The following is a 14,719-nucleotide window of genomic DNA, read 5'->3' on the forward strand; positions in this document are numbered from 1 at the left end:
TCGATCACGGCAACAGCCGCCCCCCGCCCCCTCCCCACCTTCTCAGTTCGCGGACTTTAAAAAAAAAATACTGACATCGCGGTACCCGCGGCCCCCCCCCCTACTTCTCCGTATTTTGTAATGTCCCGCGATCGAGGCACACCCGCCCCCCCTTCCCCGTATTTTTTTTAAAGTCCCGCAGCCAACACCCCCAAACCCCCCCCCCTTCTCAGTATTTTTTTTATTTCTGGCGATCGGCGAGCACTCCGCCCCCCCCTCTCAGTAATTATGTTATGTCCTGCGATCGGCAGCCGCGCACACGCCACCCCCCTTCTCAGTATTTTTTTTTTAATGTCCGTCGATCGGCGGCACACGCCGCCCCCCCCACCCGCTTCTCATTTTTTTTATTGTATGTGCTGCGATCGGCGACCAGACGCCCCCCCCCCCGCGCGTCTCAATCTACCCTCACCCCCCTCTTGTATTTTTTTTTTTAATGTGTGGTGATCGGGCGGCAGCCAACACCCCCAAAACCCCCCCCCCCTTCTTAGTATATATTTTATGTCCTGCGATCGGCGGCAGCCGGCAACACCCCCCCCCCCTTCTCAGTATTTTTTTTAATGTCTGGCGATCGGCAGAAGCCCCCCGCTTCTCAGTATTTTTTATGTCCGCCGATCGGCAGACGAATCTACCCTCGCCCCCCCCTCTTGTTAGTATTTTTTATGTCCGCCGATTTAATGTCCAGCAATTGCAGTGTATGTTGGGTGATCGTCCCCCGCTTCTCAGTGTCTTTTATTCTTCTATGATGGCTGATCGGCAGCCCCCCCTATCTCAGTGTCTTCTATGATGGTTGATCGGCGGTTCCCCCCCCCCGCTTCTCTCGGCAGAACCCCCCCTTCTCAGTGTCTTTTATTCTTCTATGATGGCTGATCGACAGCCCCCCCTATCTCAGTGTCTTCTATGATGGTTGATCAGCGGTACCCCCCCCCCCCATGATGTTTGGTCGGTGGTCCCCCCCCGCGCTTCTCTCGGCAGAACCCCCCCCTTCTCAGTGTCTTTCTATGATGGGCGATCGGCGGCAAACACCCCCCCTTCTCAGTGTTTTCTATGATAGCCGATCGGCAGAACCCTCCCCCGCTTCTCAGTGTTCATTTCCGATGGCAGTGTATGTTGGGCGATCGGCGCCCCTCCCCGCTTCTCAAGTTAGTGTGCGATGGCAGTGTATGTTGGGCGATTGGCGGCACCCCCCCCCCCTGCTTCTCAACTTATATTGTTCGATGTCAGTATCTTTTATATTCGGCGATCGGCGGCACCCCCCGCTTTATCTACTTTACTTTCTATTTACTTTCCATTTATATTGATTTTCATTTACTTCATCAGCGACACTATCCCTGCCCCCCCCTTAACAACTTTTAATGTGCGATGTCAGTGTCATTTATATTCGACGATCGGCAATGTCATTAAATGTAATTTACGTCCAGCGATCGGCAGCATGAAGTTTTATAAGTAGATAAATATATATATATATATATATATATATATATATATATATATATATATATATATATATATATTGTGTGTGTATATATATATATCAACGGCACCCCCTCCGCTTGTGAACCTTTCAGCGATCGGCAGCAGAACCCCCCCCCCCCCCCCGGTTATCAACTTTTAATGTGCGATGTCAGTGTCATTTATATTCGGCGGTTGATTGTCATTTCTCTTCATTTACTTTCAGCGATCGCAACCACCACGCCCCCCCGGGTTATCAACTTCGGCGATCGGCAATCCCCCCCCATGCCCACTTATCAACTTTTAGTGGGTGATGTCATTGTTTTTTATTATCAACTTTTAATGTCATTTACTTTCAGCGATCGGCAATCCCTATCCTCTCCGCATATCAACTTTTAATGTTTTTTTTCAGGAGAGGTTTGCATAAGGGGCGGCAACTTCGTCTGACACTGCCGTTGCTGTGGAAACCTGACCTGAAACCTTTTACACTTCTTGTGCGAGATCTGCAACGCTGAAATCTAGGAAGTAATACAGTCTGGCTTCATATGCCCACACTTAAGATGGCCACGGTCTAATTTATAAACCTTCAAAATGCTGTAATAACCTAACAAAACGGACCAGAGCTTACAGACTAACTTTACTAGAATACATTAAGCTTGTGTATTATAGGGATATTTTTATTTAAAAAGTGTAATTTCGGCCGGAGCTCCACTTTAAGTATAAAATGTTGTTTAAAAAAAAAAACAAAAAAACTTACAACCCCTTTAAACCAAATTAAACATTTGGTACTATACCTGTTTCATTTTACTTTCTCTCTCTCTCTTTCAGGATCAATTACAATTTGGCAGGAGGTCTGCACCAGCTGGTTTTCATGTGGTCAACATACTACTACATTGCATAGTCGCTGTCCTGATGCTTGATGTTTTTTCACTGCTGTTTAGTAATGGAGCTACCGACAAAGGCAAGAAAATCCTGTGTGCTCCAAAATCTGCGCTGCTAAGTGCTTTATTGTTTGCAGTCCATCCTGTACATACAGAATGTGTAAGTATCTGTTCCCACACAGAATCAAATAGTTGTGCTCTTTTTTTAATAGGGCAAAGATAAAATGTGCTTTACTTATTTTTTTAGTTTAATTTCTTTTAATATGTACAGTTGCACATTTGTACAGCCACGTTCTCGTGAAAACGATATAAAAAGTGTATTCCACAATATTCTCAATTCACCTCAGACAGATCATACTTGCTGTATTTTGGCCACTTCATGAACTTTATTACACTGGTTTGGGTGGGTTTTAGTCTTGTAAGCAGTAGAAGGGAACTCCACAGTGGCATCTTGAAACCACTCTTGCTAATCGGCCCTCCAGATTTAGGAAGATTGGAATGCCCCACAACCCCAAAAAAAATCTTGTGGTGCAGTAGTTATGGTGAACCAGCATAAAAACAAACCTATAAAACAATTGTGCCCATAGCACTTGCATAACAAACCGCCAATCCAACCAGGGACAATGGCGGCAGGACCTCAAATGCAAAAGCATTTTGTTTAAAATAGTAAGGTTGCACTTGAAGCGCCGCCAATCTGAAACGGAGTGGCGGCCAGGACCTCATGTGCTGTATAGTAATAAACCTCTACAGCTGTTCCATGCACACACGCGTCATCAGAAGTATGGGTGCACCAAATGGAAATTTTGTGCCGAAAACGGATACCAAAAATGAGTTTTAAAAAATATATATATATTTTAGGTAGTGTTTAGCTAGACATATTTAGCGTTGGGTTGTGATGTTAACTGGTTTTTGTTGTGCATGTGGTTATGTGCCATGTTTGGCGGCGTATGCCCCTGTGGCCCTGTTTTGTAACTCAACAACCCAAAAAAAGCTTTAATAAAAAAAAAAATATATATATATATGTTTTATTTGTGACTTTTTCATTACTATCATAAATTAATATAAATTGATTGGGCATTATTGGCACCTTTTAAGTGCAGGAAAAGCTCAAGAAAAATGCAGTCTCTGACCATCTCTTGTATCATGTCCGCAGTCTCTGACCATCTCTTGTATCATGTCCGCAGTCTCTGACCATCTCTTGTATCATGTCCTCAGTCTCTGAGCATCTCTTGTATCATGTCCTCAGTCTTACTTAAACACACTACTAATAGTATTAGCAAAATTTCCATTCGGTGCACCTCTAGCAGACATGATACAGGAGATGGTCAGAGACTGCAGACGTGATACAGGAGATGGTCAGATGCAGCCTCTCCAGTGCCCAGATTAGAGCCGTGATCTCTATGTGTCACGGAGCTGTATTTGAATTGCCCGTGTCGCAGTCACAATGTCCCGCCTCTTGTGATCACGTCACACTGATTCCATGTCCCACCATTGGATCAGTGTGCCGTCTGTCACAGGAGGCGGGACATTGTTACTGTGGCCCATGCAATTTGGCTCTGTGACACACGGAGATCGCCGCTCTGTGGGAAGGGGAGGACTGGGGCATGCCAGGATGTCACCCCCGCAATGGGTGGCACCAAGGTCCCCTCCCCATTTTCGGCATTATTTTCCTTTCGGCAATGTGCCAAAAACACAATTTTCTACGGTTTTATTTGGGTGCATCCCTAATCGGGAGAATAAAAAGTTTTGCAGGCATAAAGGAGCAATGGTTTATATAGCCGAGGTACAAGAGTGGTACTCTGATTTTGAGACAAATGTAAAGACAGAAGGTACCAGGGGCTGCCTATCCAAGTTCTGAAATCTGACATTTGTTTTCGTTTTTTTAAATCCGTTTTTTTTATAAGAATTTTTAAAGTGAAAGTTATTTTAGTGGATTGTTGGTCTCAGAATGCTTTTTTATTTTTTATTTTTATGTATAGGTGTCTGGAGTTGTTGGCAGGGCAGACCTTCTGTGTGCATTATTTGTTGTTTTATCATTTCTTGGATACTGCAAAGCACTACCAGGATGTAAGTATTCATAGTACAAAAACTGGATTGCTACTTTTTGCAAAAATAGTAATGTTAAGTATGTTAAGATCATGTGCTAAGGGAGATCTCTGTTCTTTTATATATTCAAAAATCAACCACCCAACCAGTAAAACGGGATACTTTTTCTCTTCCCTGGATCAAATAACTTTTACCTGTCAACGTTTATTACAGTGAACTAGCTATAGCAAATAAATGCATTTTAAATGTTCTGGCCTCTTGGCTGGCTAGGAGTATAGGCACAGGGGGTTTCCTATACATGGAGAAACTATAGCATGGACTTTACTAAATGAGGAGCAGCCTGACTTTGCAATTAATTGTGTCTCTAATGTGATTGATAAATGCCACCTGTTTAGGTTGCAGTGTGCAACCGGGTGTTATGGAGACAGGAAGTGAAGGTAAATCTCCTAATTAAAATGTGCCAGAGGTTTTAACCCAATTCTCCCCTCCCCATTCAGATGGAAAAAGTTTGGATGGAGTTGGACACCGTATTGTAAGTCAGTTATTGCTGTCCACACACATTTTACATCTTTAATGTTTAGAAAAATATGCAAGTCAAAAGTTAGCCACAGATTTAAGTGCATGTTGCTTGTTAAAATGTATGTTCACAACAGATGAGGTTCTAAATTTATGCCTGGCCTTAGTGGAGTGCTCACATCTGTTTTAAGTGCACTGTCTTTGGCATATGCAAAAAAATAGCAGTGCTCTGACCTTTCATATATCATAGAAAAATCCCTGCTGTTAGATGAGAACAAAGGATTCATGACTGCCTCTGATAAAAGCACTAACACATCTTTAAGTATATTCTGCAGAGGAAACCTGATGAGAAAATAAAACTGCTTTCCAACGAAAAATTGTATTAAATGTTATAAACTTGATAGATTGTAATTTCTGCACTAGGGAGGAATGTATAAAAAAAAACTTAACAAATCCATTAGCATTGAATAACAGAACTTCTCTTGATCACTGACCTATATGTAATTTGGTAGTTAAAGCATCTGTCACTTGAATTCTATAGTTGCAATTGCAAATAGGAGTTTTTATCCAAGGAATATTGTACCAAGTATCTGCTAATGCAGTCTCTCCAGCACATTCCAGTTTACTTGGACTAAAAACAAAAATACAGGTGCACAGACCAGAGGCCTAGTGAAAAGTCAAAAAGAAAAATTAAACGTAGCTGTGGCCACTGCTGTCCAAAACTCAGACAAATGAGGACAGAAGATATAATTAGAGGGGTGAACAGCACTGATCAGCAGAGATAAATAGGAACCTCCGTGGTAAAGTAAAAACTTTTTTATTAACAAATAAAAAAAATTTGAATGACGATGTTCACCAAGGCATACAGCAGTCAACTGATGGTCATGCAGAGACTTGGATTAAAAAACTGACAGTACCTGGATGTTGGAGCCGCATGGATGACACAGGGGCTCAGGGAAACACGGCACAAAGCCATTGGACAAAGAACACAGGAGCACTGCTGGTGGGGGGGCCGTCCAGGATTGTGGGGCCAGGGGTCTGATGAAGGGGGAACCAAACTGCAGTCACAGGAACTGTTTGGGCCAGTTTACAGCAGCGGCTCACGCTGCTGTAAATAATATAAACGTAAATATATAAACGCTCATGTACAAAGCCTGGAATTGTTGTCGCAGCTTGGCGGAAGTCAGCCAAGGGAATCCAAAGCGTATGAGCAAACCCTGCTGCTGGGGCCAATTAAGAACTGCCGTTGCCAAGGGAGCAAAGAGTCCCACATCGCCGACTGGAGACACTACATGTTTCAGAGGCACGCCCCTTCAGGTTATCCTGAGATAAGTGAACGGAATGCCACCTTCCATGCCTATTGCACTGGTCTGCTTCGTGACTCTAAAAATATGGGTCGCTAATGTGCGCTTTTTTTTCATTGGTATTCGCTTGTGCAAAAAATAGCTTCCCATGTGTCCTTATGCATGTTCAGGTACAGTACCTTACTGATTATGGCTATGGCATAGACCCAAATCTATAGGTGTTTAACCTTGGGCCAAGTCCACCAAATTTGCTTCATGTTGCCTGTCTATGCACAGCCCGGAAAGCGGCGATCAGGGTAGGTAGAGAGTTGTTTTGAAATTCTTGCTGGAGTATAGTACCATCTAGACATTACCTTGAATGAATTCTCCGGCACTATTGCATTTTGTGAAGAGTGAAATGGAGCCTCCCACATCTTAGGCCAATCAGCAGGAAGCTGCAGGACCCCAAAGTTCTGTTCCCACTGTGCACAATAGGAGGGAATTTGGGTGATGGCCATGTGCGGAAGTGTATAGTGTTGATATAAATCCTTGACTGGTCGGGCAGGTGCGACAACAGTGTTTAAATATCATGGAGGGTTTAAAGCTGTTGTAATTCTGAATCAAGGCATTCAGAAACTGACAAATGTGGATACAGTGATATTACTCTGAATCGAGAATATCATGGGTTTTCCTTCAACTGCTGAAAGGTACGGATACCTCGGGAGGTAAAGAAGGAGCAAACTGTCAACAAACCATTGTATCGCCACCAAATGAATCAATGAAGGCCCTTAAGACCAGGAAGAAACAAGGGGTATTTAATAATTTCTAGGAGAGGCAGTTGGGGAGAGATGAGGCCCGCAGAATATTTCCCTGTGTCTCGGACCTCTAAAGTATGGGCTAGGATTGGGTTTAGAGGCCTGGGACAGAGCTGAGGAGACAACCAAAGGAGGGACAAGAGAAAACATTTATACCAAGGGCACGATTTGCGCTGCTTTTTAATAATGCGTTAAGTTTGACATCCACAGTTCACCCCCCCACCACCACCTCCTGCCTGTAAGGCAGTTTTTTTAAGCTGCGGTCTAGTCGAGCCCCTTGGGGAGGAACCAAGATGGGTAGAACACGGAAGGGAAACAGTAGCAGGTTAGCAATTTAATAATTGGGTGTTAAATCATTCTGCAAGCTTTCATATAATTGATCCTTTTTATCTAGTTAGGCTTAAAGTAGTCAGGAATTACAGTTGCTTGACATTGTTGCATATTGCATAGTTTCATAGTAGGTGAGGATGAAAAAAGACACAAGTCCATCAAGTCCAACCTATGTGTGTGATTTTATATCAGTATTGCATTGTATATCCCTGTATGTTGTGGTCGTTCAGGTGCTTATTTATTAGTTTCTTGAATGCTCCCAGCTAAAACCACTGCCTGTGGAAGGGAATCCTTGCTGCTCTTACAGTAAAGAACCCTCTACGCGGCCACGTGTCTTATTAAACTCCCTTTCGCGGAAACGTTTTATCCCTATTGTGAGGGTCACCAGTATGGTATTTGTAAATTGAAATCCTATCCCCTCTCAAGTGTCTCTTCTCCAGAAAGAATAAGCTCCGTGCTTGTAACATTTCTTCATAACTAATATCCTCCAGTCCCTTATTAGTTGTGTTGCCCTTCTCTGTACTCGCTCCATTTCCAGCATATCCTTCCTGAGGCCTGGTGCCCAAAACTGGACAGCGTACTCCAGGTGCTGCCGGTCCAGAGTTGTAGAGCGGGAGAATTATCGCTTTATCCCTGGAGTTAATCCCCTTTTTAATGCATGCCAATATTCTGTTTGCAGCAACAAATGGGGTTTGTATAGTTTAGAAGTATTCCTCATATTGTACTGATCACAGGGGATAGCATGACATTGTAAAATAAAGTTCTTACCTTTTTGTGGTTCATTAGCTCGGCAGCCCCGTACATTTACATTTACTTCTCTGTTTGACAAAGCGTGAGTGCTTCTCCATTATCATTTATTTTGTTATATATCTTCCTTATGTTCTCCTTGTTAATCTAAACACCTCAAACATAGTCCTACGTCTGCAATATTTTGTCCTCTTTACCATTGTCTCTTTATCATTGTCTCTTTACTTGCCAGATATGCTTTTTTTTTTTTGTTCAATACTTCAAAAGGGTTAAAAGCGTCCTTGTAGCGCTGCTGCTGAATCGTTGTGCAGATGCTTTGGTAGCGCTGCCCATGCATTCCAACGGGCAGGGGCGGTGGAGGAGCTGTGTATACACAGCTCGCAAACTGCCCCAAAGTTGCTGCTCACAGGACTTTTTCTAACGTCCTGCAAGTGCACCGCCCTAGTGTGAAAGCACTCAGGCTTTCACACTGGGACGGCAGATGAGGTATTTTTTCAGGTGCTTTACAGGTGCTCTTTTTAGCGCTAAAGTACCTGGAAAACGCCCCAGTGTGAAAGGGGTCTAACTTTAATGAGAACATAGGGTCATGCCCTCCTAGAACACACGTTGCATAACTCCATTTAGCTGGTAACATAATGCCATGAGGTAATTCAACATGTGTGGCACCAAATAGACAGAGGGGAAAACCCCTTAAAGCAGAGTTCTGCCCAATTTTTTTTTTTTTTAAAGTCCGTAGCTACAAATACTGCAGCTGCTGACTTTTAACCACTTCAGCCCCGGACCATTTGCCTGGCCTAAGACCAGGCCACTTTTTGCAATTTGGCACTGCGTCATTTTAACTGACAATTGCGCGGCCGTGTGACGTGGCTCCTAAACAAATTTGAATATTTCCCACAAATAGTTTTTATTTTTTGAGCTATAAACAAAATTAGAGCGACAATTTTAAAAAAAAATCTATTTTTTACTTTTTGCTATAATATCCCCAAAAAATATATAAAAAAAAATGTTTTTCCCCTCAGTTTATAGGCCGATACGTATTCTTCCACATATTTTTTGTGAAAAAAAAAATCGCAAAAAGTGTTTATTGAATGGTTTGCGCAAAAGTTATAGCGTCTACAAAATATAGGGTAGTTTTTAAGGCGTTTTTATAAAAAAAATGTTTTACTAGTAATGGCGATCAGCGATACTGCAGTGATCTATACCCGGAAGTGGGAGCAAATACCTGGCCAAATGTGACACCGAAGGGGGGGGGGGGGGAGAATCCGAAAAGCGGAAGTTCCATTTTTGGGTGGAACTCCGCTTTAAGCATCAAAGCCAGTTGGTAAAATGGCTTTTTTTTTAAAAAAAACCCCTCCTAGGGACAATATTTCCAAGTTGACTTTTCAGTACTGCAGATTACCCTGGCATTTGACGTGTATTAATAATAATAATAAAAAAAAAAAAGCCATCTGAGGACCTATTATAAGTCCTATTTTTCTCAGACTGCAGATTCCTATTTATCAAACATCCATCTTCAGTTGTGCATCCAGTTTACCCTCTTTCTTTAAAACTATAGTCGCCATATTTTTCATATAACATTCAGTTTTTTTGGCCATATAAAATTATCTTAAAGCATTCTTCTGCATGTTATATTTTTATCAGCTTGGATCAAATTAAATACCCAACTGATACCCCTGAAGGCTGGCAATCACTGATGTAGTAGCCACTACTTCAGTGATCCCTGTTTACGTTCTGGTCCCATGCTGAGCCTCTGGCCTGATGCATTGTGAACACGGAAAGTCAGCTGCTCAGCACCATCAACATTCTCAATGAATGCAAAGTGTTCTGTGATTGGACGAGGTGGGGTGATGTCACACTCTCCACCTTTTCCAATCGGAGAATACTTTGTGTTCGTTCAGAATATGCCATGCAGTCTCTGAATGGTGCCTGTGCTCAGTGGTGACCTCCTTTTATTCATAATACATTAGGCCGTTCGCTCAGCATGGGACCCGGAAGGCAAGTGGAAGTGTCTACTTCAATGATTTCCAGCTTCCAGGGTCATAGTACATTTTTTAAACCATGCCATTACTTAAATGTGATTGTGTAAGTGTATTAAGCCAGAGTATTTTGTTTTATATTTTGTTAAGCAATATGGTTGTATTTCCACATTTGAGTCAGTGACATCTCGAAGCAGTCTAGGAAACGCTGTCGTTAATGTTGGTTTCCCTAGAGATACTTCTTGTAACCTATTGGGTTGCTTGCTTTGAGCTTTGTGTATTGATTTCATATTTCATTCAGCAGTTAGATTCTCTGCATTTTTACCCAAGATCAATGCCACTTACTTCCAAAACATTTCCCATAATAACATCATGTTCTCTCTGATTCTGAAGACATTGATTCTTCTAACATCAAAGAGTTGTATGGTCACAAATGTAATCTACAGTGTCTTGCTGAGCATATAAGTGAAATTATGTGGTGTATTCTGGAGTAAAATTACAAAGATAATGCAGTGACAACATGCTTTCAACTTAATGTTTATTGTTGTTTTACTATCATTATCAATCTTATTCCACTGACGGGAGCTATAGCATGAATCATTTCTAAATGGATTTCTTGGCTAAATTAAAATGTGACCAATAGACTCATCTGTTAAAGTGTATCTCAAGCAAATACATGTTCTAGTTGTAAGAGGATTGGGAAAGGATCATAACCTCTGTCAGGTTTTTATTGCTATATCCTTATTTGGGAGAATCGCTCACAACTGCTAACAAAAATATTCTGGATTTCTTTCTATGCTACTTTATTAACCAAGGTATTTAATCTGAAGTTCTGAAATCATTGACTTACTTGCAGTATAGTTCCAGGTACATGGCTTATAAGATCAGAGGTAACTTGAAACATGCGTGTTAAGGCGGGCAGATGTGTCATGTTCAGTGGAACCTTAAAAATACTTAGGTGTTATCTGCCCAGGCTTGGACTAGCCCACCCAGAGTATGCTCCTGTTTGCATCTACAGTTCAATAGGCTGTAAATTACAAAGCCTGCTGCTCTGCTCCTGCAACCCAGTCACCATCAGCAGTAGCAGGTATTAATGTCAAATCCCTGTGTCTTTTGTGCAAGAATTACAACTGATCTGAAGTATATCCAGTTCTCAATCCAGACACAGTCATGTATATAATCTTGTATTTTCAGAAGCTGTTTAAACACAATAGCCCTTGTATTTATCTTGGTACAGATTTATTTTAGATATGCAGTATTGAAGTTCAAATTGGAGGCATTTCCAAAGGCATCTATCGCTTAAAGGGGTTGTATGTTTTTTTTATTTTTTTAAATAACAAACGTGTTATACTTGCCTCCACTGTGCAGTTTGTTATGAGGTCCCACGGTGGCTGTCTCGGCTCCTCCCTGCAAGAGCTAACCCCCCCTTTGGGAAGCGCTCTCCAAAGGGGGTTAGCTTGCAGGCGCGCTCCCTTGTGATACAGTCGGCGACCATAGCCGCCGAGTGTATCACTCGGCCCCGCCCTCTGGCGCGCCGCGTCATTGATTTGATTGACAGCAGCGGGAGCCAATGGCTGCACTGCTATCAATCATCTAATGAAACAACCTCAAGCTGGGGGAAAGAATCGCTGGATCACACTCAGAGATTTTGGGATCAGGTAAGTAAAAAGGGGGGCCGGAGAGTGCAAGGTGTTTTTTCACCTTAATGCATAGGATGCAACCCCTTTAACACAGCTCCTGAAAATCATGGATATTTTGCCACTATGTAATGAGCTATCCTATCTGAAAGGTTAAGCTTTGCAATAGGGCTGGGAAAAAAATTGATCTGATTTTTAAAAATCGAGTTGGTAGGTGAAATTGATTCATATTTTCAAAAAAATCGAGTAGTTTGATTTATTAATTTTTTTTCCCAGGGCTGGTACTGACACTGTGGCGGTCCTGAGGAGCTGCGGGCAGGAGTTTTTAGGCAAAGCTTCGGCCTAGTCCGCAAGGCCGAATGCCACGGACTAGGCCGAAGCCGTGGCCTCGCCTAAAAACTCCTGCCTGCAGCTCCCCAGGACTGGCGCGGTGTTAATCAAAAAAAATTGATTTGAATTGTAAATCTAGTTTGTTTTTAAAATCGCTGATTTTTTTTTTTAGGGGGGGAAAAATCTCCCAGCTCTACTTTGCAATATTAAAGTGAAGCTTTTATTGAAAAGTCTAATGCCCCGTGCACACGATATGAAAATTGGACGACAGATTGTCCGACTTTTTTCACATACTAGTCACAAGTAGAAATTGAATACATTACTAAAGTCAAAAATTCTCGTACGACAGAAAGAAAAATCGGAAGTAATGTCATGTGTTGTAGTGTATTGTATTTTTGGACAACAACTGTACTGACTAAACGAAAATCGTATGATCTGGTATTAATTTTATATAATTTTTGTGCTTGTCCGATCGAATAATATCGGATGAATTGTCATGATCAGCTCTCGAAAGCTCTGTACTAATGATCCGATTTTTAGATCGTGTGAACGGGCTATAAGAATCTAAAGCACTGGATAAATTATAATTTTTGTTTTTAGATTTGTTAACTCGTATGGCAGCGTCCAGATGTCCATACATTTACTGTGCATTTAAATCTCTTTGTTTAAAGTGCACAAAATGCATAAGTGTAAACCTAGCATTTCTAAATCCTTTATTTTTTTTTTTCTTCTCCCACAGTTGATAAACGAGAACATACCTCTCCATTTTGGGTCATATTTAGTGTTTTTCTTGGTGCAGTTGCTATGTTGTGTAAAGAGCAAGGCATAACTGTTTTGGTAAGAAAACTAATTTACTAATGGCATAAAATGTTCAAACTGATAAAATATTTGTCATGCTTTGGTTAAAAAACTTTCTTGCTTGGTGACATAACCTTAAAAATGGCAATTTGGCAAAATAGGAAAAGGATATTGAAAACAAAATAACTTTTCAAATATATTTACAACATGCTTCCATAAGACCAATATTTGAACACACAAAAGTGTGGCTGCTACGCATGAATTCCTATCCAAGAGGGATATATTTTTCCTATATTCTTGATAAAGCCATACAAAAAGAGTTTGATTTATTGATGTTGAATTTAAATATTTTAGAATTATTTTATTTTTTTCTACCCCATTGAAGCTTATGGTCTCTGGAAATGGAAATAAGAAAAGATTATTGTCTTTGCTAGGGTTTGAATGCTGTATTTGATGTCTTTGTAATCTGCAAGTTAAACATGCTGGAATGTATCCAGAAGGTACTGCACAGGGACAAAACCCCAGAGGTGAGTGTATTCAATTTCCCATTCCCTATTCAGAACAGATTCTGGGCTCCTCAGTTTCTGCACAGTGTGATCTCGTGTCTGTCGCTCAGTTGCATTCTTGAAAGAGTCTTTTTATTTGAGAAAAGAAAAAAAAACTCCTGCCCTTTGATTTCGTTGTTGCTGTGGGAATACATAGCCAAACTCATTTTGTTGAAAGGAGCAAAAGCCATATTTGCAAGGTGTGGTTAGGAAGTAACTCTTAATAACATGCATTCTTATTTTACCAGAGCAGAAGCATACCAATTCCATATGTGATACACACTTATTTTAAAATCTTTATTTTGTGTGGACACATTTCAAACGCTGACATATGCACAGATTGTCAAAACAAAATTGCAGCTACCAGAGATGCATTGTGTACAGATACCATGTCTTTGGATAAATAGCAATTGTCTTGGTTCTCTGTTTTGTGAACTGAGACTGAATTCAGCTTCTGTGCTGAAATATGAAAGCAACTCAAAGGTTGTCCATAATACAGTTTGTGTGACACACACACTTATTGTTAAATGTAGAAATACATTACTATGGGCTAACTACTGACCGTGGTGGGTATAGAAAAGAATCGCCCCCCTTTTAAAATATTCAAATTTTGTTGCTTTGCCGCCTGAAATGAAGACACGTAGTTTGTTTTATCCAGCTCAGTGCAACTTGGTGAAACAAGTGAGAGATATAACACCAACATGTCAAGAAAAAAAAAATCAAAAACAGAATCACTGGAAAAAGGATTTCCCCCTTGTCAGTATTTTTTTTTAACCACCAGTTTGCTTTAATTACAGCCTTTGGTCTGTTGGGATCTGTCGCTACTAACTTTGCACATCTAGACTTTGCAATATTTGCCCACTCGTCTTTGCAGAACTGCTCAAGTTTGATGGTGACCGTTTGTGTACTGCAGTCTTTAAGTCATTCCACAGATTTTCAATGGGGTTTGAGTCTGGGCTCTGACTAGGCCATGCAAGGGCATTCACCTTTTTCTCCTTCAACCACTGTATGGTCATTTTTGCTGTATGCTTTGGGTCATTATCATGTTGGAAGATAAACCTTCCTCCCATTGACAGCAGATTTTCCTTTAAGAATATTTTGGTATTTTGCTCCATCCATTTTTCCTTCTATCCTGTTAAGTCCTCCAGTCCCTGCTGCAAAAAACTCCCCCATAACAGGATATTACCACCTCCACGCTTTACTGTAGGAATGGTGTCATTTGGATGATGAGCTGTATTGGATTTCCACTAGACATATCGTTTGGTGTTGAGGCCAAATAATTAAAAGTTTAGTCTCATCTGAACATAACACCTTTTTTCCATGTGAC

At 41.2% G+C, this 14,719-nt stretch overlaps 1 protein-coding gene across 1 annotated transcript in view; it reads left to right on the forward strand.

Annotated features, from left to right (window-relative positions):
* The window catches only part of TMTC4 (transmembrane O-mannosyltransferase targeting cadherins 4), a 132,736-nt gene that overhangs the window by 35,172 nt on the left and 82,845 nt on the right, over window positions 1-14,719 (forward strand). The window contains 5 exon segments of the mRNA XM_040336162.1: window positions 2,317-2,345; window positions 2,348-2,529; window positions 4,349-4,436; window positions 12,789-12,886; window positions 13,282-13,374. Of these exon segments, the coding sequence (XP_040192096.1) occupies window positions 2,317-2,345; window positions 2,348-2,529; window positions 4,349-4,436; window positions 12,789-12,886; window positions 13,282-13,374 (490 nt within the window).

This window comes from Rana temporaria, chromosome 2 (assembly GCF_905171775.1).
Source record: "Rana temporaria chromosome 2, aRanTem1.1, whole genome shotgun sequence".
Taxonomy (NCBI): Eukaryota; Metazoa; Chordata; class Amphibia; order Anura; family Ranidae; genus Rana; species Rana temporaria.